The 27,648-nt window shown below is 38.2% G+C and overlaps 1 protein-coding gene across 1 annotated transcript in view; it reads right to left on the reverse strand.

The window, feature by feature from the left end:
* Positions 1–2,335: 2,335 nt before the first annotated feature.
* Positions 2,336–27,648, reverse strand: part of CD46 (CD46 molecule) — a gene marked incomplete at both ends in the record, with an annotated part of 32,677 nt that continues 7,364 nt past the window's right edge. Inside the window, 8 exons of the mRNA XM_080698717.1 lie at positions 2,336–2,414; positions 5,704–5,793; positions 10,843–10,903; positions 11,674–11,709; positions 14,211–14,252; positions 18,962–19,009; positions 22,181–22,363; positions 27,134–27,334. Coding sequence (XP_080554843.1) covers positions 2,336–2,414; positions 5,704–5,793; positions 10,843–10,903; positions 11,674–11,709; positions 14,211–14,252; positions 18,962–19,009; positions 22,181–22,363; positions 27,134–27,334 — 740 coding nt within the window. The remainder of the gene's footprint in view (positions 2,415–5,703; positions 5,794–10,842; positions 10,904–11,673; positions 11,710–14,210; positions 14,253–18,961; positions 19,010–22,180; positions 22,364–27,133; positions 27,335–27,648) is intronic.

The raw sequence follows: 27,648 nt of genomic DNA on the forward strand, positions 1-27,648 counted from the left end.
CAAAGGATCTTACCAGCAACCACAAAGTAAAGGGTTTCCTGTACACTGTGGACAAGTTAACCTCACCTCCTCTACTCCCCAGTCATGATCTCAAGGCAATGATTCTTTGGCCCACTTTGTGCTACTAAACGTCAAAGCTAGAACACAACTTGGAAAAATAAATTTTTTTTAGTCCCTCTCTTTCTCACTGACATTTTGTGTGTGTGTGTGTGTGTGTGTGTGTGTGTGTGTGTGTGTGTGTGGTACTGGGGTTCCTGGAAACCATTCTACTTCCGGGCTACACTCTCAGATCTATTTTATATTTTTATTTGGAAACAGGGTCTCCTGTCTCCGCCTCCCAAGTGCGGGGATTACAAGCGTGCGCCACACACGGCTCTCACTGACATTTTTGAGAGAGACCGCCCAGGCGGAGAATCTGTAGCGGCCCAAGCTCTACTCTACCTGAGCATGAATGCTCCCTGAGCTGTTTCTTAACCCTTTAGTGAAACCATAAAGAGAAGTTTGCTTCTCTGACATATGATTTAATTTGTTCCCTGCCTTTTAGGAGATAAGGTGAGATACACAGACAAGAAGTCTGTACTGGCAAGGGCAATGTACAAGGACCAGTTCTGACACTGTGTATGGCTAGCTGATGAATTTATTCTCTACAAAACGGTATACTATATTTTTAAAGTTTTTTTCTATTTTTTTTTTTTGTGTGTGTGTGTGGTACTGGGGGTTAAACCCAGAGGCATTCTTCATCCACGCTGTACTCTTTTTTTCTTTTTGTTTTGAAACAGGGTCTCGCTAGGTTGTTGCTGAGCGTCTCACTAAGTAGCTGAATCTGGGATTCTCCTGTCTCAGCTTCCCAAGTACTGAGATGACAAGAGTGGACCACCTTGCCTGGATAAGTGATGTGCTTGTATATGGCCTGTTTAAAGTATGACCTTTCTACTTAAGGTAGGGATAGAAAGCTACCGATAGCCAGAACTTACAGTGGGTTACTCAGTATATGGAACTCTCTTTAAGAAAAGCACAAAAAAGCCACAGCATTCATGCTGCACCATGAACTGGTATTCTTGTGTGTGTCAGGGTCCTTTGGCTTTTTTTTTTTTTTTTTTTTTTTCAGTACTGGGAATGGAACCCAGGGGCATTATACCTACAACTATACTCCAAGCCCCATTTTATTTTTTGAAACAGGATCTCACTGAGTTTTGAAAGGCCTCGCTAAGTAGCTGAGGCTGTCCGCGATCCTCTGATCTCAGCCTCCCGAATGCTGGGATTACAAGCGTGCGCCACCATGCCCAGCTCTTTGGCCTTTTATACAAGGGTGCAGCTTGTTCTGGTAGCTTTCTGCTTTCTTACACTGTTTTATTGATGTTACCCCCCTCCCAAAAAAGTAAAAACAAATGCCATACATAAAGTTTCTAGCTTCTTTAAATCACTTAAAAAGTTACCATAAAGTAAATTTATCCTTAATTTTTAGAATACTTATAGGTAAGGAGGTCAAACCTAGCTAGAACTGTTGAAAGAATGAATCATTAGAAAAGATTTCAAAATAACTTTTTTTTTTTTTTTTTTTTTTTTTTTTTTGCCCAGGGGCATTCTATCTCCCAGCTATACCTCCAACCCTATTTTTTTTTTTTTTTTATTCTTTATTTTGAAACATCTCACTAAGTTGCAGAGTACCTTGCTAGGTAGCAAGGCACTGCCTCTGAACCCGTGATCCTCCTGTCTCAGCCTTCCAAGTACTGGGGTTACAAGTGTGTGCCACCATGCCTGGCTTCAAAATCACTTTCTTTAAAAATAAAATGTAGCCGGGCATGGTGGCGCACGCCTGTAATCCCCGCGCTTGGGAGGCTGAGACAGGAGGATCGCACAGGTTCGAAGCCAGCCTCAGCTACTTAGTGAGGCTCTCAGCCACTTAGTGAGACCCTGTTTCTAAATAAAGTATAAAATAGGTCAGGGAGTATAGCCCGGAGGTAGAAAGCCCCTGGGTTCCATCCCCAGTACCACCAAAAAAAAAAAAAAAACCAAACAAATAAATAAAATAAAATGTAATTTCATGGTGAGCTATGTTTCTCTGAACTTGCCCATGTCATAAAATAAATCATTTCTCCACTTTAAGAGCACCGGGGCCTTAACTTACCCATAAATACCAGTGTTAGCTGACAGAAAATAGACACTGTACGCCTGCCCTGATTCAAAATGGTATCAGAGGAAAGCAATGACATTTAAGCCACATTCAGATGTGATCAATATAATTTGACAGTTCATGACAGTGAAAACAATAACTGTTGTAGGTCAGAAGCTTCTAGGAGAACCAAAACTGAACTGAGACCTAGGTTTGTAGAAATCATGTAGCTTCCTGGATCGAAGTGGCTGACTTTGACTTTTTCAGGTAAATGCCGTATTTAGGTTTAGCATCTGCTTTCCTATAAGGCAAGATACAAAAACAGCATCAAAGATAAACAGAAGTAAGTAGAGAAATTAAATTCTAGAAGCCTGTTTAGAAAACTAGCCTTTTTTTGTTTTGTTTTTTCTTCTAGTGCTGGGGATGGAACCCAGGGCCTTTATACATGCTAGGCAAGTACCCTGCCACTAAGCTACATCTCCAGCCTGGAAAAACAAACAAATAAACAAACAAAAACAACTTTTGGCTGGGCGTGGTGGTGCACGCTTGTAATCCCAGCATTTGGGAGGTGGAGACCGGAGGATCGCAGTTTGCGGACAGCCTCAGCTACTTAGCGAGGCCCTTTGCAACTCAGTGAGATCTTGTTTCAAAAACTTAAAAGACTAAAAAATAGGTCTAGGGGGGGGTAGCTCAGAGGCAGAATGCCCCTGGGTTCTATCCTCGGTACCACACACACACACACAAAAAAAAAAAAAACCCAACTTTTTTTTTTTATTACTAGAGATTAAACCCAAAAGCATTCTACCCCTAATTACACCCTCAGCCCTATTTTATTATTATTATTATTATTATTATTATTATTATTATTTTTGGAAACAGGGTCTCAGTTGTAGAGGCTCTCACAAGGTTGCTGAGGGTGGCTGCAGACCTCAGTCTCCCAAGTACTGGATTACAGGCATGAGCCACCAAAAGAAGCAATTTTTAACAAATCAAAGCCAGGCATGGTGGCACAAGCCTGTAAGCCCAGTACTGAGAGGCGGAGACAAAAGGACTGCAGATTTGAGGACAGCCTCAGCAAGTAGTGAGACTCTCAACAACCTAGCAAGATTCCACTTAAGAGTAAAAAATAAAAATTAAAATGGGTTGGGGGTATAGCTTGAAAGTAGGATGCCCCCAGGGCCAATCTCCAATATAATAAATAACTTTTTTAAAATTTTTTTGGTGGTACTGGGGGTGGAACCCAGGGGCTTTTCTAACTCTGGGCTATATTCCCAGACCTATTTTATACTTTATTTGGAAACGGTCTCACTAAGTTGCTGAGAGCCTCACTAAGTAGCTGAGGCTGGCTTGGAACCTGTGCGATCCTCTTGTCTCAGCTAAATAAATATTTTGAAACAGGGTCTCACTAAATTGCAGAGGGCCTCACTAAGTCTCCGAGGCTGGCTGTAAGCCTGTGATCCTCCTGTCTCAGCCTCCCAATTACTGGGATTACAAGCGTGCACCACCACACCCAGCGTGAATTTATTTTGACATGTATCTTACTTTCTTTTGTACCGAGTCTTTGAAATCCAGTGCTTATCTTACACTTTGAGCATTTCCCATACTGGACTCGCCACTTCTGAGCGTCTCAGTAGCCGCACCTGGCTATTCACTCTGGATTAGCATAATTCTAGACTGCCTCGGTGAATTTTCTGTAATAGGTATTCTGAAACTAAATTTGGTCTGGCAAGTTTTTTGCTAGTATGTGTGTGGCCACATACACTTCAAAGCTGTCTAGTCAATATAACAACTAACCATGTTAATTTGAGATGCTTTAATAGTCTTCTTTGTGACGGAGGCCTCCCTGATCCACCATGTCACATTACTATACTTTTTTCTTTTTTCTTTTTTTGTGGTACTGGAGATGGAATCAGGGGCATTCTACCTCGGAGCTATACCCCCAGCCCTATTTTTTATTCTTTATTTTGAAACAAGGTCTCACTGAGTTGCAAAGGACCTCACTAAGTAGCTGAGGCTGTCCGAGAACCACGATCCTCCTGTCTTAGCCTCCCGAATGCTGGGGTTACAAGTGTGTGCCACCATACCTGGCTTACCATACTCATAATAAAGCGATTTCTTTTATTGTATGGCACTAGAGATTGAACCTAGGGGGCTAAATCTTAGTCTTTTTTAATTTTTAAAATAAAATAACTTAGGTATCCCTAAGTTATGCTACTGGCCTCGAATCTGCAATCCTCTTGTCTCAGGCTTCCAAGTACTGGGAGTGCACACATGTGCCATGGCGCCTGGCATAATACAGCAACTTCTGAGGGACAACTGTGGCGAATGACGTAATGGTTTGACCTGTTATTAAATTCTCTAAGATTGATGTATTTTTTAAAGATAATAATTTTTTTTGGGGGGGTCAGGTGTGGTGGCACGTACCTTTCTGCATTTATTAAAGTATCACCAGATATTTTCAGACACCCTGGAGTTCAGAGAGTCTAAAAACTATTTTCTTTCTGGCATTAGCTTTAGAATTTTTCTATAAGAGTAAGAAGGATATAGGACTAGGTAGGCCCAGACTGACCGTTCTAGTTGTTGTGTTTTGTCTTTCCCTTTGCCTCTGTGATCAAAGACACCATTTTATTTCCACCAAGAAATTGTTCTTTCCCATTGGCCTTTGTGGATCCTGTCCCCAAACTCTTGATTATGAAATAGTGTCATAAAAGGTGGGATTCATATCTCCCTCTTTTCCCAGCCATGCAGATGTGCAATGTTGCCCAAATAAAGGAACACTTAATTTATTTCAATTCAAAGCAATCCATCATTTTTCAAAATCAGAGGATATTTTGTTTTTTCTTTAACATGCTAAATATATTATGGTCCAAGAAAGCATAAATGCCTTTACAGAGTTATTTGCATGTTAGAATTGAATACACTTAAAAAAATAAGTAAAATACATTGTGATTTCTATAAAAGGGCATTTTTTTTCTTCCTTGCACTTAAAATGAACCAATTCAGCCGGGCGTGGTGGCGCACGCTTGTAATCCCCGCGCTTGGGAGGCTGAGACAGGAGGATCGCACAGGTTCGAAGCCAGCCTCAGCTACTTAGTGAGGCTCTCGGCGACTTAGTGAGACCCTGTTTCCAAATAAAATATAAAATGGGTCTGGGAGTATAGCCCAGAGGTAGAAAGCCTCTGGGTTCCACCCCCAGTACCACCAAAAATAAATAAATAAATAAATAAAATAAAAAAAATAAAATGAACCAATTCTGTTATTTCCCTCTGGGCTCACAGAAAAATTATCTTACTTTTGGATTTATAGCTATTCTAGAAGGTGGAAGAAACTAGATAGGCTGATGAAAGAATAAGGAGAAGATAACTTTAAGCCTAAAGTCAAAGCACATTCCTGTCAGTACACAGTATGTGAAATTTTAAAAAGGAATAGTATAAGAAAACATTAATAATTTAGCCCAGGGAACAGGAATCCACATTTCCTCTTTGATCTTGACTGCCAGCATAGCTCAGGTTACTGCTATCTAAATATCCACTGAATATTTCTCATAACAAGGGATGTTGTTACGAAGGAACAGAGCAGAAAGCAGATACCTGTTAAACGGCAAGCGCAGACCTTTCATCAGGCCGTCTCCTTGAGAAGTGACTTTTCCTTCTTCGTGGCTCTCATCGGTTAAGTTTGTGCTGAACAGAGGAAGGGAAAAGGGCTGACTAAAACAGTGACATCAGACCAAAAAGAAGCAAGGGTAGTGTAGTCCACGGAGTAAAATCAGTGACAGAAGATGGAAATGAAGCAGAGTCCAAGGCTCCTAAGATTCTCACCTAGAGATGTAACACACGAACTTCATCAAAAGAGCTACTTTAAAGCCTCACATACGTCCCACAGAGGAACAGATCCGAAATTCCTGCTCAATGTATTTACCTTTGAAATCATTTTACACAAAGCCAATAATGTAAAAAAAAAAAAAAAAAAGACTTTTAAGCTGGGCGTGGTGGCGCACGCTTGTAATCCCAGCATTCAGGAGGCTGAGGCTGGAGGATCGCTGTTCGTGGACAGCCTTAGCTACTTAGTGAGGCCCTCCGCAACTTAGTGAGACCCTGTTTCAAAATAAAGAATACAAAATAGGGCTGGGGGTGTAGCTCAAAGGTCGAATGCCCCTGGGTTCCATCCCCAGATCCACACACACAAAAAAAAAACCTCTCAAAGAAAAACATTATATGAGTAGTAGTCCCGGCCCCTACCATCCTCGATTTTGAGGGTCTACACAACATATGTTAAATCCATGTCCCATGTCTTGAATGACAGTATGCATTTCAAGCCATGCATTTTCAGATGCACCTTGACTTTTGAGTGTTTCCTTTCTGTGCTCCATTTTTTTTTTTCAAGTTGAGGGAAGATCCTTATAAACTTGTTATATGGCTCCCAAATTTCTGAGATGGCTCTACTTTCCTTAATATGCTTTCTAAACCACTTATATAATCTTCTGTCATATGAAATATTTTTTTAGTTCAAAGATTTTAGAATTTTAGATGTTGAATGCTAAAAAATTTGAGAGCCAACTAGAAAAACCATCCAAGTGAATCTGACCCAAGCATCTTGCCCCAGGTCACTCCACTCCCCAGCTGTCTGAGCTGACTATAATTTTTAAGCTGCCAGTGCTTCCTGAATATTTCATTTACAAAATAAAGCAAAATAAATCTTGGTTTCTGTAAAAGGCTGGTTTCCCCCCTCCCTGCTCTTAAAATGAATTAGTTGTGTTGATTATTTCCTACTGAGCTCAAGAGTTTTCCTTTTGTGTTCACAGCTGCTCTAGGTTGAGGCAATTAAACAGGCTGATGAAAATACGAATATATATGTGTATATATATTCACACATATATATTCATATGAATATATACATGTATATATATATATATACTGGAGGCTGAACCCAGGGAATCCAAGTTACACCTCCAGCACTACTTTTTCTTTTTGAAACAGGGTCTCGAAGATTACTGAGAGTCTGGCTATATTGCCCAGGCTGTCTTCGGACATACAGTTCTCTTATCTCAGCCTCTCAAATTCTGGGATGACAGGCATGTGCCATCATGCCTGGTTCATTGTGTTACATTTTCAAAAGGAATGGCATATTTTATAGGTCTGGGAGTGTAGCCCGGAGGTAGAAAGCCTCTGGGTTCTACCCCCAGTACCACAAAAAAAAAAAAAAATGCATTTTTATCCAAGTGATTTGGGTCACATAAAACAAAGTTTTTGCTTTTGTTTTTGTTTTTTTAGAACTTTTTTTTTTTTTGGTTGTTGTTCTAGGGATTGAACCCAGTGACATTCTACCATTCTACCTCTGAGATACACCCCGAGCCCCTTTTTTTTTTTATTTTGAAGCAGGGTCTTGCTAAGTTGCTGAGAGATTTGCTAAGTTGCTGAGGCTGGCTTTGAACCTGCAATCCTCCTGTCTCAGCCTACAGGTGTGAACCACAGCACCTGGCACACATAAAGTCCCTCAGAGATCTAGGCTCTAAAGATGAAAGGATACCAGCCCCAGGTAGAGCAACTATACCTAGTAATATAAAATATACCTAGTAGTAATATAAAACTTGAAGAGTTAGGTAGGACTTGAATGTCTCAAAGCCAAACAATCCCAGAGTGCAGAGAATCTAACTTTTGTTTGTTTTGCTTTGGTGCTGGAGACTGGACCCAGGGTCTTGTGCACGCTAAAGCACGAGAAAGAACCTCATGTTAGAGTCAACTATTATATGCTACACTGATTCCCTAACTATGTTCTTGTCCAAAAAAGAGAAAAGTATATTTTAAAAGATTCCATAAAGTTGGGCATGGTGGCTCATGCTTGTAATCCTAGTACTTATGAGGCTGAGACAGGAGGATCACAGGTTCAAGGACAGCCTTAGGAAGTTAGCGAGGCTCTCAGCAACCTAGTGAGACCCTGTTTCCAAATAAAATCAGTTGGAGGGTGTAGCTCGGAGATAGAATGCCTCTGGTTCAATTCCTAGTATCACACATGTACACAGAGACATAAAGATTTCCATATAGTCTGTATTTTAGTTCAAAGGTAATAATTACCCCTTCTACACCATTCTTGAGTGTTTTTTCCTCAAGTCATACTGTTATATACAGAACTATGTTGCATTGGCTAAAGATAAAACATCTTTTCCCAAAATATTTTAAAATTTAATGTTGCAATTTTCTGTTGAACCCTATGCTGTAACTTATAGGCTCTGTGTGTGTGTGTGTGTGTGTGTGTGTGTGTGTGTGTGTGTGTGTGTGTGTGCTACTGGGGGTGGAATCCAGAGGCCTTCTACCTCCAGGCTATATTCCTAGACCTATTTTATACTTTATTTGGAAACAAGGTCTTAACTGAGTTGCAGAGCGCCTCACTAAGTAGCTGAGGCTGGCTTCAAACCTGTGCGATTCTCCTGTCTCAGCCTCCCAAGCACTGGGATTACAAGCGTGCGTCACCATGTCCGGCCTAGGCTTTTCTTTAAAAAAAAATCACAAAACTAATTTTGGAATCTCAAATTACTATTGTTTATAGAGCCTTTGTGAGTACAATGATCAGATAATAATTGGTCAGTCTTAAAAGACCTATTAAATGGTAGAGAGAGTTTGATTAATACTTTTAGGGAATTTTTAAGTATTTTGATGGAGTAATGTTTTAAACAAAACAGGAAAATAAGCAGAAAGCTATTTTGATTTCTTTGGAAGTTCTTTGTATACAAACACTTCAGATTTATAAAATTATTCCACTCAGATTATTTCCTACTGAAATTACAATTTCAGTAGGAAATATACAATTCGTAGCCAGTGTGGTGGCACACACTTGTAATCCCAGTACTTGGGAGGCTGAGACAGGAGGATCCTGTAGGTTTGAAGCCAGCCTCAGCCACTTGGTGAGGCTCTCAGCAATTTACTGAGACCCTGTTTCCAAATAAAATGTAAAATAGGCCTGGGAGTGTAGCCAGGAGGTAGAAAGCCCCTGGGTTCCATCCCTAGTACCACAAAAATAAAAAATAAAAAAAATACACAATTTGTGGAGAAATCAAGTATGGACATTATATGTTCCACAAATACAAGATTTAAGATTCAAATGAAGGAATCATGAGTATTTTTAAAAGTTAACCAAGTAACTTTTGATGAAAAAAGCTTGAGTTTTTTTATGAGTAAATAATATACTTTTATTACAGAACCCAAGCTTGATAAATAATATCAAAGGAAATATAAAACCAGGTGTACCAAATGCTTGTAATCCTAGTATTTGGGAGGCCGAGACAGGAGGATTGCAGGTTTGCCGCCAGCACCAACTACTTAGTGAGGATTTTAGCAACTGAGAGAGACCCAGTTTCCCAATAAAAAATTAGTAGGGTTAGAGGCATAGATCAAGAGAAGAATTCCCTGAGTTCAATTCCCAGTAAATACACACACACACACACACACACACACACACACACACACACACACTTTGATTGTAAAGCTATTTTTAAAGCTAGAGAGAAAAAAATACATACTATCTTTCAGAAATTCCAGAGCATCTAATTTTGGTCTATACTTCAGGATTTATCCCTAATCCTTCATCAGATTGTAAATTCTTTCATTAATATTTAAGTTTGATACTTAAAAACGCCATTTCCTTAAAAGATATGTATTTATACCCTTTTTCTATTGTAAGCCCCCTTTATTTTAATTTTTAGAGAGAAAAAGACAAAAGTTAATAGAAGTCCCCTTTAAATATGAACCCCTTCAGCAACTTTAACTCCTTCATTATACTGCGGTCTAGTAAATGAAGAGAATATGAGAAAAAAAGTGGGTTTTTTGTTATTTATTTATTTATTGGTGGCAATGGGAATTGAACCAGGGACATTCTACCTCCAAGCTACACCCCCAGCCCTATATTATCTTTATTTTGAAATAGGATCTTGCTAAAGTACTATGCACTGCTGGCCTCAAAGCTGAGATTTTTCCGGTCTCAGTCTCCCATATACTGGGATTACAGGCAAGCGACGCCATACCTAGCTCAAAAACTGTTTGTAATCCTCTAGTTTAATATTTATAAAAAAATAAATATAGGCTGGGCATGGTGGCGCACGCTTGTAATCCCCCCACTTGGGAGGCAGAGATAGGAGGATCGCTCAGGTTCGAAACCAGCTATGCTGGTTTAAGAGACCCTGTTTCCAAATAAAAATATAAAAATAGGTCTGAGAGTGTAGCCCAGAGGTAGAAGTGTTTCCAGGAACCCCAGTACCACCTAAATAAATAAATAAATAAATAAATAAGAAAAGAAACCAAATAGGGTTTGTGAGTAAGACAACCACATGGCTTCTTAAAATCAGCCAAGTTATACAGAAAAATGGAAATCTGCATCATAAAAAAAATGCCAGGGAATACAACTGTCAAAGTCTCCATGAGAAATCATTTAATTTTGTCCACTCTTCCAATTTAGGAAATAAATTCTATGGGCCATGATTCACTAAGGACTTTAAGCCACAAATCCCACAGGAACTTTTCTTTGTCTTAATAGTTGTGGAAGCAACTCTGCACAGATACCTCATGTTGCAATGATGTTAATAGTAGCCGAAATTATTTTTAGCAATGAAATGCAATTTGTAGGACACACAAATGCAGGCACACTCTAAAAAATATGCCATGCAAAACAGTGCCAACTTAAACTGCATAAAAATATGTTGAGGATAAGAAGGACCAATAAGTTACAAGGGACATGCTTACCCTTTCTTCCTCTTTTGAGAATATCTGTGCAGCCCGACAACAATGACAGCAACTGCTACAACTACAAGAAATCAGGAAATAAATAACGTGTAACTGAGGGCTAATTACCAAGTCCAGAGTCTAAGCAGCAGAAATAAATACTGGTTAGATTTCATTGGTCAGAAAATGGCATTCTGTTTAAGCACCTGTACATTTATATTCCGTCTGGCTTCTTCATGGTCTAAATCCAACTCCCTAGAATCACTAAGCAGTCCATCGTGAATCGGGAAACAGTACTAGCTTAATTTAGAAATTTATCAAAAGCATATTGGAGAAGCAAACTCATATTTTGGCATTGTAACAAGGCATGCATTACTTAGGGTTTGTTTCAGATATACAGAATATAAAACCACCGACAAAAGGTGGTATATCATGTAAATGGTCAGGTTTTCTAGCTTTATTTTTTATTTTTTATTAATTAATTTATTTATTTTGGGTACTGGGGCATTCTCAGAGTTACTCCCCAGCCCATTTGTGGGATTTTTTTGGTGTGTGCTTGGGGTTGAATCCAGGGCCATTCTACCTCCCTCTGAACTGTACTGCCAACCCCATTTTATTTGGAGGCACAGTCTTTCTAGGTTTGCCAAGAGCATCACTCAGTTGCTGAGGCTGGTAGTGAACCTGAAATCCTGTCTCAGTCTCCCAAGTACTGGAGCTACAGACAAGTGCCACCATGACTGGCTTATGTACTCTTAAGCTATAAAAGCTATAGAAATGGAAAAACAATTTGTTAAAAAATGAACTTTATAGTAATATTTTGATTAAAGTGGCATCAAAATTTGGGATACTTACTTGCAGTAATAACAATCAGAATAATGAGCCATATATCTAAGAAAAAATGAAAAATTAGAGGATGTTAAACAAATATGGGTCTCCGGATGAGAGTTACAGTTTTATTTAGCTCAGATCATCTAAACACAAGAAAAAAAAATTTTAATCTATAGTTTTAGTATGACTTCTAGTATATCGAAGTTGTATTGACCACAGAACCCTTCTAAACCACTGTTCACATTTAAGGTCCAACTTGTAAAACAATTTTTTTGTGTGTGTGGTACTGGTGATTGAATTTAGGACACTATATCACTGAGCTACACACCCCCAGCCCGTTTTACTTCTTATTTTGACTCACTAAGTCTCACCAAGTCTCACTAAGCTAGTGTATGCTAACCTTGAACTTGTGACCTTCCTGCCTCCGCCTCCCAAGTCACTGGGATTACCAACATGCACCACCTCACAGGGCTGAACTTGTGAAATTCTTAATAGGAACTTCACTTTTCAGTGTTTTGTTCTGTCGTTGCCTTATCAGGTTACTGAGTAAAGGTTATTAAAGCATTAGAATTCACTAGATTGCTTTTGAATCCTTTCCTGTGTTCGCCCTCTGACCACCCTACTGTCTCAAGGTGCTCAGCGGGAGCCAGTGACCACAGCAGCAGCACAGGAAGCAGCCAGTACTCTGTACCGTGTTACTACGCCATGGTGTTTGCTAGGTTCAGTGTAGGATGTTTTCGGTTTGCAATGGATATAACCTCACTGTAAGTTGAGAAGCAACTGTATCCTCGGCCTTCTGTATCCACAGTTTCTAAATCTGTATATTCAACCAATTTTGCATTAAAAATATTCAGGGGGAAAATGTCAGCTTTACTAAACATGTATGGACTTTATTTTCTTGTCATTGTTCTTTAATACAGAATAACAACTATTTACATAGCACTTGCATTGTATTAGGTATTGAAGTAATCTAGAGATGGTTTACAGCACATGGGAGGACGTGCCCAGGTTATATGTAAATGGTATACCATTTAATAGGAAGGACTTGAAAACATCCACAAATTTGGGTATCTGAAGGTGGGTGGGGTGTGGAAAGGTCCTAGAACCAGTCTCACATGGATAGCAAGAGAAAATTATACTAAAAGAGAAGGCTGGCTTAGGAGACCCTGTTTCCAAATAAAAAATGTAAAAATAGGTCTGGGAGTGTAGCCCGGAGGTAGAAGGGCTTCCAGGAACCCCAGTACCACCAAAAACAAAAAAAAAAAAAACAAAAAAAAAAACAAAAACAAAAAAAACAAAAAAAAAACCCAGAAGGCTAAGGTTAGTTTTATTACAATATTAATAATTCTAGTCTAATAAACCACTTGTTCTTCTCATCAAGAAGTCTTTATATTTCATTGAACTTTACCTGTCATGACTATATTTCATTTAATATATATTATGTGTGCTGGGTGTAGTAACGGACACCTGTAATCCCAGTACTTGGGAGGCTAAGGCAGAAGGATCACAGGTTCAAGACCAAGCCTCAGCAATATAGGCCCTCAGCAACTAAGCAAGACCTGGTTTTATAATAAAAAATAAAATAGAGCTGGGGGTATAGCTCAGAGGTAGAATACCCTGTTCCGTTCCCAGCACCAAGAACACAATACTTATATATAATATATGAATAGTGTGAACTATGTAAACCTATATAAAATAGCCTGTTAAACTAGCCTGTTACAGAAAAAAAGAACTAACCCAATTTATAGTGTTTTAAGGTTTATGTATACAAGATACAATAGGAAAAGAGCTTATCTACAAATTGCCCTCACAAAATAATACTGTGCTGTGGAAAGCAAGTGGAGGGGTGTGTGTGTTACTGGGGATTGAACCCAGGGGCATTCTAACCTCCAAGCTAAACTCTCAGCCCTATTTTATTTTTGTTTTGGAACAGGGTCTTACTAGGTTGATGAGAGTCCCACTACTTGCTGAGGCTATCCTTAAACTTGTGATCCTCCTGTCTCAGCCTTCACAAGTACTGAGATTACAGGCATGCAGCACCATGCCTGGCTGAGCTTTACATAGTTTGACAACAGCATTTAAGATTTCCTTGCCAGGCGTGGTGGCGCAAGCTTGTAATCCCAGCATTGGGGAGGCTGAGACCGGAGGATCAGAGTTCATGGACAGCCCCAGCTACTTGAGGCCCTCGGCAACTTAGTGAGACCCTGTTTCAAAGTAAAGAATAAAATATAGGGCAGGAGGTGTAACTTGGAGGTCGAATGCCCCTGGGTTTCATCCCCAGACTTGTAAAAAAAAAAAAAAATGTCCTCACCCTCATAGCATTCCTGCATTGAGGCATCTCTACAAAACTGTACTTACCTACGTGTTTCCACACATACTACCATTTATATTTGTCATGGTATTGGTACAAAATAACCATAAATGTCAACTATCACCATTAATTTGTGGCATGTTGTTTCTTCTTTATGTGCTAATAATTGGAATACATTTACATGGGATCATATTTCCATGTAAACTGTACGGTTTCATACTGAAGTGTTATTAATAACCAAAATAATAACCTAAATCTAGTTCAAGTAGTCCTTCACGGGGTTTGGGATATCCTAGAAAAAGAAGAAGAAAATGAATTAAGTAAAATAAAATTAAAAGAAAGTAACAGAATAAATAAGCCTTAAAATCCTTTAAATTCATAAGTTGATTTTTTCATCTTTGTATAAAGCCCCTTTAAAAATTCCATTTCCCTTATAGACTGTATTACTATTTCTCAATTAAAGTATCATAAAATTCTATAAATTTATATTAAATATTATTAGCTTTCTCCTTCCAGCTCACTAAAACCCCCTGTGATAATACTGTGTGGTTCAGCATATAAATTTATCTGTAGTATATTCTCAAAATTAGTCTGTGAATTCAATGTGATTCTAGTTAGAATTGAAGCATAGAGTAAGGAATTGCACATGCTGTAGAAGCCAATCTGGAACGGAAGGAACCTTCCTCAGCACAGTAAAGGACATATATAAACAACACGCAGCTAATATACCCATTGATTGAGGAAGATTTTCCTCTAAGATCAGGAACAAGACAGTGCCCATATCTGCCACTTCTATTTGACATAATATTGGAAGTTCTAGCCAGAACAAGTAGGTAAAGAAATAAAAGGGCTCTAATCTGGAAAGGAATAAATTAAATGATCTCTGTTTGCAGGTGGCATGATCTTTTATATAGAATGTCTTACGGAAGCCGGGTGGCACATGCTTGCAATCCCAGCATTCAGGAGGCTGAGACCGGAGGATCGCGGTTCATGGCCAGCCTCAGCTACTTAGTGAGGCCCTTTGCAACTCAGTGAGACCCGGTTTCAAAATAAACAATAAAAAATAGGGCAGGGGGTGTAACTCAGAGGTCGAATGCCCCTGGGTTCCATCCCCAGACCCACACACACACACACACACAAAAATGAATGTCTTACGGAGTCCACATATACCACATATAAAAAAAAACTATCAAAACTCATAAGTTAATCCAGTGAAGTAGTAAGGTACAAAATCAGCACACAAAAATCAGTTATATTTCTATATGCAAATCATGAATGATCCCAAAACAAAATGAACATGATTCCAATTACAATAGCATCAGGAGGAATTAAAAAAAAAAGAATAAACCAAGGAGGAAAAAGATTGTACACTGAAAACTACAAAACACTGCTAAGAAGAATGAAAGAAGACATAAATGAACAGATAGTCTATGTTCATGAGCTGAAAGACTTACTATTTTAAGCAGCCTATAATACAGAAGTACAATCTACAAATTCAGTGCAACCTCTATCAAAGTCTTGATGATGCTTTCTGCAGAAATAGGAAAAAAAACAGTCCTAAAATTAGTGTGAAATCTTGAATGATCCTGAAGAACTAAAACACTCTTGGGAAAGGAGAGCCAAGTCGAGCACACTCACTCGTGATTTTAGAACTCATTACAAAATTGTAATCTACAATAATCAAAACAGAGAAGAACCGAAATAGACAAAACTTAAAGACCATACAGAATAGAGAGTCCAGAAATGAAGCCTGGCATCACTAAGGATTTTCAACAAGAATGCCAGGAAAAGTCACTGGGGAAAGGCTTGTCTCTTCAACAAATAGCCCTGGGAAATGAGACAAAAGAATGAGGTTGGTGCCTTACCACGGGCAAAAATTAGCTCAGAATGGATCAAACACTAAAAAGTAAGAGCTTGAACTATAAAGTTGTTAGAAAAAAAACATAAGGAAACACTTCATGACTCTGGATGTGGCAGTGATTTCTTGGATATGACACCAAAAATACAGGCCAAAACAGCAGCAAAGTGGAGAAATTGAACTTTAAAATTATAAACCTGTGCATCAAAGGGCACTTGACAGAGTGAAAAGGAAGCCCACAGAATGGGAAGAAACATTTGAAAGTTGTATATTTGATAAGTGATTAATATTCAGGATATATATGTTGGTTGTATATTAACAAAAGATGCTCAGCACATCACTAGTCATCGGGGAATGTGAATAAAAACCCTAGCAAGCTATTCCTTCATATTTACTGAGATGGTGCTTTGATTTGAACGTTTGTCTTCTCTAGAACACAGGCTGAACCTCGATGGCCAGTGTAGCAGTGCGCTCAGGGCCTTTTAGGTGCGTGAATGCCCCTGTTTGGGATGGGTTCACTACCACAGGAGGGAATGTCACCCTCTCTTACATTATTTTCTCCTCCTTTTCTGTGCCTGCCGCTCTATGATACCTTTCCTCATGTTACAAAGCTGACATCATCATATGCGACTTCCCAGCCTCCAGAACTATGAAAAATAAATTTATGTTCATGATAAATCTCCCATCTGTGCTATTCTCTTATAGCAGCACAAAACAGCCCAAGACAGATGGCTACTATTACAGAACAAAGAACAGTAAAATCTTCCAATATAACAAGAGTTGGTAAAGATCGGGAAAAATTGGAATCTTTGTAGACTGCTGGCAAAAATGTAAAATGGCACAGTCCCTGTGAAAGACATTATGTCAGTTCCTCAAGAAAATAAGGCCAGCCAGGCACAGTGGCACACATCTACAGTCCTAGTACTTGGGAGGCTGAGATAGGAGGATTGTAGATTTAACGCTACCTCAGATCTTTAGCAAGATCTCAGCACTTAGTCAGACCCTGTTTCAAATTTAAAAGGGCTAAGGTCAGAGGTACAATGTCTCTGGATTCAACCCCTAGTGCCATAAAGAAAGAAAGAAAGAAAGAAAGAAAGAAAGAAAGAAAGAAAGAAAGAAAGAAAGGAAGGAAGGAAGGAAAGAGAGAGAAAGAAAGAGAGAAAGAAAGAGAGAAAGAAAGAAAGAATTGCCCTGTGACCCAGGAATTCTCTTAAATACACATTCCAAATAATTGAAAACAGAGACTTTGAACACATATGTGTATATCCATGTTTGAAACAGCATTATTCAGAGTAGCCCAAAGGGGAGACAACAGACAAAAGATAAATTCATTTATCAATAAATAAATAAACAAAATGGGGTATATACATATAATGGACTAGTATTCAGCCATAAGAAGGAATAGAATTCGAACACATTACAGGATAGATGAATTTTTTTTGAGGGGGGTACTGGGGATGGAACCCAGGGGCATTCTACCTCCAAGCTACACCCCCAGCCCTATTTTTTATTCTTTATTTTGAAATAGGGTCTCACTGGGTTGCAAAAGGCCTCACTAAGTAGTAGCTGAGGCTGTCCTCGAACCGTGATCCTCCAGTTTCAGCCCCCCAAATGCTGGGATTACAAGCGTGCGCCACCACGCTTGGCAGGATAGATGAATCTTAACATATACTAAGTGAAATAAGAAAGCCATAAGGACAAATATTATATGAATCTATTATATGAAGTGCCTAAAATAAGCAAAGTCACAGAGATTAAAAAGTAGAATAGTGGTTACCAGATGCTGGGAAGGAGAAGAATTGAGAAGTTAGTGTTCAGTGGGTAGAGATTCATTTTGGGATGATGAAAAAGCTCTGGAAATGTAAGAGTGATAGTTACACAATAATGAATTTTATACTTTGAATTGTTAAAATGATAAATGTTGATTTGAAAAAATTAACATGAAAGTGACCTAGGAATTCCTGAGAAGGAAGTCTTTTGCCAGATATTAAAACATACAGTACTATTTTTTAAAACTTGTTTCTGGCACAATAATGGTCAGAGTTGCGAGGAGAAAGGAATCTAGAACACGTATGAATTCAGTGCATGATAAAAAAAAATTGTAGCATTTCAGCTTGCTCAGGAATAAGACAGCTCCTTCAACAAATGGCCCATCGTAACCACTGGATTGGGTGGGAGGGGAGGAGCCCGATCACATGCAGGGACCACCGTGAATTTCAACTGGCTCAGTGATCTAAGTGCCAAGGATAAAGTCAGACACATGATTAAATCTTTATATAATTTCAGCACAGGGAAGACCTAAAGCTTCTACAAGAAAGACACAAGACACGTAGTCATTAGAGGAAAGAGCAATCTATCCAATTACCAATTAATGTAAAACTTTTGAACATATACATGATCACTGGTAGGAGAATAAAACAAAATATATGTATTCAAGTCACCTTTAGGAAGGACAAAATAAATCTAAGTATAATCTCAATCCAAGACACTAAGTGGGAAAAGAGTGGAAGGTATAGAAAAATATGTGTAGTCTGATGTCATTTTAATACATTAGAGGATGCTGATGTACAGACATAGATAAAATAGACCCTAAAATATTAGTGATTAACGTGGGTAATGGACTAAGAAGAGAACTAATCTTTTACTCTACTTTTTTAATACTTGAAATTTTACACAATATGTTTGTATCTACTTATATAATTAAAAGTTATAAAAAATCTATATCCAACAGCATAAAAATCCTGCAGCTCTTAAGTATGAATAATTTCAAAAACAAAATAAAACCTGGAAAACTGTTTACATCATACTAAAAGGATTTTACTTTATAAAGTGCACACAAAACCAACAAAATATTTTAATAGAAAAATGGACAAAAATTATGAATAAATAAATGTAGTCTTTTAAGCACAGTGGCATGTGCCTGTAGTCTTAGCTACTAAGGAGGCTGAGGGAGGAGGATCGCTTAAGCCCAGGACTAGGCAAAATAGCGAGACCCCACTTAAAATTAAAAAAAAAAAACCAGCATGTAGACTTAAAAAAATCAGCCTCATTGAAAATTTAAAAAAAGCAAATTAAAACATCATTTTATCCATCATTTGTGAAGTTCTTAATTATATCAATATGATAATAAAAAATTACCAAACCTGGATAATTATAAACTGGAGGCTTGGTGGGATGAGTAGGCTTAAAACCTAGAAAAATAAATATTTGTCTATCAATTCACTAGCTTTTTCAGTATAAAATTGTGTACTACATTTTAAATTGATTTTTCAAAAAAATTATTGAAATGGAAACTATACATGCATTCTGAATTTTGAAGTCTACTTAGAATTTAACCTACATATTTATTAGACCTACATACATATTTGCACAGGTACATAAGAATTTATGCATAAGAATGCTCGCTATGTATTTTATAGTGCAAATTCTAGAAGTTAACTATAAATCATAGAAACAATTTTTTTTAATTTTTTTTTTAGTGGTACTGGGGGTGGAACCCAGGGGATTTTCTACCTGTGGGCTATACTCCCAGACCTATTTTATACTTTATTTGGAACCAGGGTCTCACTAAGTTGCTGAGAGCCTCACTAAGTAGATGAGGCTGGCTTCGAACCTGTACGATCCTCCTGTCTCAGCCTCCCGTGCGCCACCACTACTGGCTGGAGACAATATGTTTTATGTAAGCACATGTATCTTTAAAAAAAAGATTCCAAATGATATCATACTTCATGGTTTGTATCTTAATAGTTACTACTTAGTATTTCTTGGAAACTCTTTAATATTAGCACACCTAAATTTATCTTAACATCATTATATGTTGTTGATAGTTTTAATACAGTCTTTCCCTAACTAATGATAAAAATGATTAATAATCCCATCAGAAATTTTGATTTTATAAAAAAAGACCCCTGGATCTGAGAAATGCTTTATAAAGAGCTCTCAAAACCAATGAAAATATAATAATAGAAAAATGGACAAAAATAGGAATACATAAATAAATGTAGATCTTTCATCACAGTGGCATGTGCCTGTGGCACATGTACCTGTGACGCGTGGAAATGCGCTGGGTGCTATGTACATGTATGTTTCTATCACAGTAAACCTCAATATGATGTATGGTTACAATGCACCTGTAAAAGTATACTTAAAATAAAAGGTCCCTAGGGTTTCTCTTTATAAAGTTTTCCTTACAATCAGTGCTTTCCGCATCTTCCACTTGCCCCTGGAGTACTGGGGATTGAACGTAGGGGCTTTCTATCTCTGAGGTATACCCCCAACCCTTTTTACCTTTTGTTTTTGAAACAAGGTGTTACTAGGTGCTGAGAGTCTTGCTACTTGCTGAGGCAGTCCTCGAACCTGCAATCCTCCTGTATCAGCCTCCCAAGTACTGGGATTACGAGTATGTGCCACCACACCTGGCTGACCACATCTTTTAAATGCTAAGATAAGCAGTGTTTTACAAATTCTCTATGAAATGTTTATAGTTAAATTTCATTAGAGCATATCAGTGAAGTTAGTATACTATGGCGGATATGCCCAGTTGGAGCATGTGTGCAAACATAAAGGATCAGGTATAAATTTCAGGAATTAATTCAATTTTAAGAGTAAATTAGTCCACCATGAAACTATTCTTTCTCTTTCTTACCCCTATAGCCCCACAGCATTCAACTAAGGTACTAAGGAGGCTACCAAGTACCAGGTTCTTTAAGAAGTTTTAAAAAGATATTCTAATTATGAGTATGTTAGCATGCCCTGCCATCTTTATAATATTAAGGAGATAGGAAATGTACGAACAAATTAAGAATGAGTAGTTGAGATTTGAGTTCAATAGTCATATTAAACCAAAGGAAAACTAAAACCCATAGAAATAGGCTAGGCTGAGTTTGGTAGAGCCAAACTGGGAAGCGGTCCAGTCTTCCTTGGCTAAAGCTCTGCCCATTATTCCTGCGGTCTCTTGAGAGAACTGCCACCAGGAAGAAAATCCCCTCCATCACACCAAGATAATCTTTGCGGTCCTAAGTATAGCAGTTAGTCACTAATCCCTGCAAGAAATCCTCCATTTTATTTCAGTAACTAAGGACTTTTCCTGCCTGAAATTTCAGTTGCTATGAAACTTAGTTTCTATTGCTAAATAAAACCATCCAGTCAAGACAAAAAGGGATGTTTGTTTTAGGTGGGGAAGGAGCTGGGAGGAAGCAGCAGCACAGGTCTTGTTCTGGAGACAGGAGGAGATTCCCAGTTTAGATGTGCTACCGAGGAAGGACGGAACCAGTCACCTTTCGGGAAGTGAAACAGCCCTGGAATAGGAAGGCCCTGTGAAAATGGCAGCGGATGACTTTTAAAAAGGAAAATAAGGAGCAAAGTTAATGACACAGGAAATACATTAACAAGCAGGAGCCACGGACATTCATCTTCACTAATGGAGAAGTGACAAGAAGCATATCAGCTGCTCAAGAGCTTCCTATATAACAAGTACTGTGTTAAGTGGTTCAGAAGCATCCCAGGTAAACCTTACTGTGAGCAGTAAGGATGGTGCTAAGTCATTTTACGGATGAATCAACACATTTAAAACTTACATGCCTGTTTGTAAGTGTGGACTATGGTATATCAAATATTAAAAACATTGTGTATAAAAAGCAAAATGTCCATGAAATATTCTTCCCCTTTTATTACTAAAAATTATGAATGAGCAGACATCACCAGAAATTTAAACGATATCTGAAAAAATCAACAGGAATTTAAAGGATTTTTGAAAATTATAAGCAGGAAATTACTAAACCTGAGACGGTGGAAATTGGCGGTTTTGTACTGGGAAGAGTTGACACTGGAAAATAAAATAATTATGCAAATTGAATCAAACACTCGAGGGTTATTGTTAATAATTTTTTACCAGGAATTTAGAATTAAAAAAAATACAAGCAGGAAGTTACTAAACCTGAATAACTCAGAGTTCGAGGTTTTGTGCTGGGAAGAGGCTGCACTGGAAAACAAAATAATGTAAATTGGATTAACCGTGTATTACGCTCATTTACATGAATCATGCCTTTTACTCTTGACTTAATTAGATAAAATGTTTTTGCTTCAATTTACTCTGAAAACTTGTTGCAATCTACTTTTTATATGTAAAAATATACAACAAGATAAACTTACATACCTGTGCAACCTACATCACATGCTAAGAACTCTAGCAAAACACAAATTACAACAGAAAAATTATACGTGAATTTATTGTCAGACATTTGGTAGAGAAATGAATACAAGATTGAGTTGAATACTATAATGACGGCTTTTAGTTTTTCTGGATAATTAATGTCAAATAAATAAAGTCTTAAAAAAAGAAGGAAAAAAGGGAAGATTTGTACCTTTAAGACATGTTGGAAGTTGGGGTTCCCAAGTACTGTTACCGGAGCAAACACTGACCTCACTGCCGTTAAGGTAAAAGCCCGGCACGCACCCAAACATAACTGTTGCTTTGTAGGAATATTTTTTTCCAAATCCTGATAACTGTTTTCCATTTTTGACTACTGGATATGGACATTTGACCACTGGGGGGGAAAAAAGAGAGAATCTTAATGGAAATCTGCTCTAACATTGGCTCAAAAGAAGAAAAAAAAAGGATAGTAAAAAGTATTAATTTCTAACGAACCAAAGAGACAAGAAATGAAATACAAGATATTAAAGAAAAGATTGTGTGAAAAGATCTAAATATAAAGCATTTTAATTCCAGGTAAACAGATTCAGAAAACACTAATAATTTCTGCCCCCCCCCCAAAGAATAGGATGTCATCATTATAGTTTTGTTTTTTTGTTTTGTTTTGTTTTGCAGGTCTGGGGATGGAACCCAGGGGCATTTGACCTCCGAGCTACACCCCCTGCCCAATTTTTTATTCTTTATTTTGAAACTGGGTCTCACTAAGTAGCTGAGGCTGTCCGCAAACCGCGACCCTCTGGTCTCAGCTTCCCAAATGCTGGGATTACAAACATGCGTCACCATGCCTGGCAGTTATTATAGTTTTCTAGTTTACTCCTACCCACCCAGTTGCTGACAAGTTTTGAGAAAGGTCTGAAATTTTCAGTTTCAGTTCAAAGCAACTCTTAATACTATTGTTTATCTGTAGGGGTTCTTTTAAGGTCATGCTGACACTGTTAATACCCTGCTTTGGGGGAAAGACAAGAAAGACTTTGCTGAGAAGTTGAAAGAAGTTGAACAAAGATATCCAAAAAGAGAGTTCTAGGAGAGAATCACACATACAAACTAGGAAATTCAAGGAATAGAAAAGCCAGTGGAATTAGGGTAGAGTTTTCCAAATCTTTAACTGCAACCCAGAGATGAAGAAACACACTTTATTTTGCAATAAAAAATAAAAATAAAAAATAAAGTACACAGGCCCCAAATAAAAGTTAAAATCAGTACTTACCCTCCATATCAGCAGTGTACATTGGTATTTCTCACGTGTGTGTGTGTGTGTGTGTGTGTGTGTGTGTGTGTGTGTTTTATTGAGGATTGAATCCAGGGACATCCTACCTCCGAGCTACCCCTCCAGCCCTAATTTTTATTTTTTATTTTGAAACAGGGTCTGGCTAGGTTATTGAGAGTCTCACTCCATTGCTGACGCTGTCCCCTAACCTGCGCTCCTCCTGTCTCAGCTTTCCACGTACTGGGAATACAGGTGTGTGCCACAATGCCCAGCTTACTCTATTTCTTAAGAAGCAAACTTGGGTCACTTTCCAATGGATTAACTTCAGGGTCCATTAGTGGTTTGGGAAAATTGGAGGGAAGAAAAAAAAAAAAAAACTGGTGGGTTGGGCAACGTGAACACAAAGGGAGAATCCAGTAAGGTTAAATCTGAGCGTTAGACAGGGCCACATCACGTACAGCCTGTTAAGCTAGAAGAGGCTGTGGTCGGAATTTCCATAGGCTACTATTTCCTTCCAGCCCCAATATATTTCTGCGTCAATTCCTGTATTGCTAAACTGAGAGATGTCTCATAACAGATTGTCTCAGCTTTTTTTTTTAATCTGAAAACATTTTGATTTCTTTCATCTTCAGTTTCGAAAGATTTCTAGGTTGTTTCACTTTTCTTTTAGTACCTTAACAGACATGATTGTCGTCCACCCTCAATAGTTTAAGAGATGTTAGCTGTTGTTCTTACTTCTCCCTGTCCTTCTGAATGTTAATACAGTTTTTGTTGTGTTCCCCCCCCCACTGGCTGCTTTTTCATTTACTTATTTATTATTTTTGGTAAATTTTGATAATTTATTTACCCTGCTCAAGGTTCATTGAATTTCCTGGATCTGAAATTGTTATTTGAACCAAGTTTGTAATTTTTTGGCCCATATTTAGTCAGCTAATTGTCTACATTGTTCTTTTTTAAAAAAAATTTTTTTTTTTTTTGGTGGTACTGAGGGTGGAACCCAGAGGCTCTCTACCTCCAGCCTACATTCCCAGACCTATTTTATATTTTATTTGGAACCAGTGTCTCACTAAGTTGCTGAGAACCTCACTAAAGTAGCTGAGGCTGGCTTTGAACCTGTGCGATCCTCCTGTCTCAGGCTCCCAAGTGCAGGGATTACAAGTGTGTACCACCACGCCTGGCCTATACTGTTCTCTTGCCTCTTTTTCTGGAGCTCCAATTACATGTATATTTGACTGCTTGATGCTCTCCCACAGGTCTGTAAGTCTCTCTTAAAATTTTTTTTCTTAAATCATATTGGAACCGGGCCTGGTGGCGCACGCTTGTAATCCCAGTATTTGGGAGGCTGACACTGGATGATCAGCTACTTAGTGAGGCCCTCTGTAACTCAGTGAGACCCTGTTTCAAAATAAAGAATAAAAAATAGGGCAGGGAGTGTAGCTCGGAGGTAGAATGCCCCTGGGTCCCATCCCCAGAACCATCAATCAATCAATCAATCAATCAATCAATTATACTGGATTTCTGTTGACCTGTCTTCAGGTTCAGTGGTGGTCTCATTTGTTGTGTTAAATCACATCTAATGATTATTTTTCAGGTTAGGTATACTGGATATAATTTACACACAGTAAAATTCACCCTTTCAAGTTTAAGTTTTAACAAATGAAATAATCACACGGCAACCCCAATACATAGAAAAGTTCCATAACTCTCCAGCATTTCTCCATGCCCACTTGTGACTCACCCATTCTCTCCCACCCCCTTCAACTAGCCAACTCTGGATCTGATTTCTGTCCCCAAAGTGCTGCTTTTTCAGAATGAGAAATGGTTTATTTCTTTCAGCATGATGAATCTGAGATCCACTGATACGGCTGCATGAGTCAGGAGTTCACTCCTTTTTCTTCCTGGGTATTACCCCACTGTTTGGACATAGCACAGGACGCGCATCCATTCACCAGCTGAAGGGTGTGTGGGTTGTTTACATTTGGGGTGATTATGAATAAGGCTGTTCGTCCAGGTTACTGTGTGAACAGGTTTTCAGTTCACTTAAGTGGCTGAGTTGTGTTAAGTGTATATCATCTATCAGAAATTACCAAATATGTTTTAAAGTAGTCATTCCTTTATGCAGTTACTGGGGATTGAATACAGGGGCATTCTACCTCTGAGGTATACCCCAGCCATATATATTGAAACAGGGTCTTACTAGGTTGCTAAGAGTCTTGTTATGTTGCTAAGGCTGTCTTTAAACCTGCAGTCCTTCTGTTTAGCCTCCAAAATACTGGGATCACAGGCATGCACTACCAGGTCTGGCTCCTTTTTGCATTCTTAGCAGTGGATGAGAGTTCTAATTGCTACATGTCCTTACCAGTACTTGGCATTTTACCTCTGACTATAATGTTAACTGTGATATATTATAGATGCTGTTTATTACATTGATAGAGACAATTATCTTCTACTCCTAGTTTGCTAAGAAGTTTTAACCTGAAAAGATAATTTTGCCAATTTTTTTTCTTTTATTTTCTGCATCTAGTAAGATGATGATTTCCCCCCATAGAGTCTATTGATAGGGTAATATACACTGATTAATGTTTGCAAGAATCAATCTCGCATCAATGAGATAAATCCTAATTAGTCATGATGTGCTTCTTTTTATGTATCACAGGGTTTGATTTGCTAATATTTTATTGGTGACATAATTTTCTGTTCACAAGAATAGTGTTTGTGATTTTCTTGTAATGTTTTTGTCCAGTTTTGGTATTAGAATAATGCTGCTCTCGTAAAACGGATTTAGAAGTGTCTCCTCCTCTTACATTAACTTGAAAATCTTGTGCAGAATCACTGTTAATTGTTCCTTAAATGTTTGGTAGAATTCCACAGTGAAGCCATGTGGACTTGCAGTTCTCTTTAAAGGAATGTCATTAACTACAAGTTGTATTTCCTTAGTAGATACAGGACTATTCAGGTTACCTGTATTTTTTAGTAAAGTTTAGTAAAAGGCAGATAAAATTGTGTGTGATAGAGCTCAGTGTGGTGGCACACGCTTGTAATCCCAGCTGAGGCAGGAGGATTGCTGTTAGGAGACAGCCTTAGCTATTTAGTGAGGCCCTTTGCAACTCAGTGAGACCCTGTATCAAAATTAAGAATAAAAAAATAGGGCTGAAGGTGTAGCTTGGAGGTAGAATGCCCCTGGGTTCCAATCCCCAGTACTGCAAAAAAAAAAAAAAAATTGTGTGTGTGATATTCTTTTATCCTTTAAATATCTGCAAGATATTTGCTGATGTCGTCTTTATCACTATTAATAATGGCATTTGTATCTTTTTTTTGTCAATCTGGCTGTTGGTTTTTTTTTATTGATCTCCAGAATCACCTATTGGTTTCACTGATTTCTATTTTCTCCTGTCAGTTTCAACTATGACAATTCTAGTTAATTTTATCACCTCCTTCTATTTATTTGTTTTGGGTTTAATTTGCTCTTCCTTTCTAGTTTTTTAAGAACATGCTGGGGTGAAGGATAGGAAACTCTACAACTAGAATTACTTTTTTTTTTTTTGCTGGTCTGGGGATGGAACCCAGGGGCATTCGACCTCTGAGCTACACCCCCTTGCCCTATTTTTTATTCTTTATTTTGAAACTAGGTTTCACTGAGTTGCAGAGGGCCTCACTAAGTAGCTGAGGCTGTCCGCGAACCGCGATCCTCCAGTCTCAGCCTCCCGAATGCTGGGATTACAAGCGTGCGCCACCATGCCCGGCTTTAGAATTACTTTTGACTCAACCTGACCTGTCTTGAGTTAGAAACCAATTTTTAAAATGGAGGAAACACATATGTCTGTTTTGATTACTTGTAGGTAAACCACTACAAAATATTCCCATAATAATTACAAATGAAACAGGGCAGATTATTACCTTTACACTGAGGAGCCTCACTACTCCAGACGTCATGGGCAGCACAGTGAAGAACTCTCTCTCCAACAAGTGAAAATTCCTCTCCTCCTTTTGGGGCAGGATCACAACTGTAAGTTACTGCTTCCATATATTCAAATACATCTACACTACTAAAGGTATATTTTCCATTTTTTATTTTCGGAGGCGGTGTACACAAAATCTCTTTTTAAAAGGGGGGAAAAGGAAATGAAAAAAAAAAAACAAAAGGAAAAGTTAAAAATTAAAACAACATTAGTAAAGTTCTATGACTTGCCTTCAATAAATTCACTGACATAGGATTTCTATGTGAGATTTCTATAAGTAAGTTGGGAATTCAATATCCATCTAGAAGAGGGTTTCTCTGAGAAAATGTATTATTCCAAATTGAAGCCATGAAGGTAGAAATGGATTTTCAGAACAAAATTCACTCTCTGAAATTATAGAATCCATACAGTGATTAGGAATGCCATGTTAAATTTTCCTAACCATTATAGGAG

Source organism: Muscardinus avellanarius (assembly GCF_963383645.1).
Source record: "Muscardinus avellanarius genome assembly, chromosome: 7".
Lineage (NCBI taxonomy): Eukaryota > Metazoa > Chordata > Mammalia > Rodentia > Gliridae > Muscardinus > Muscardinus avellanarius.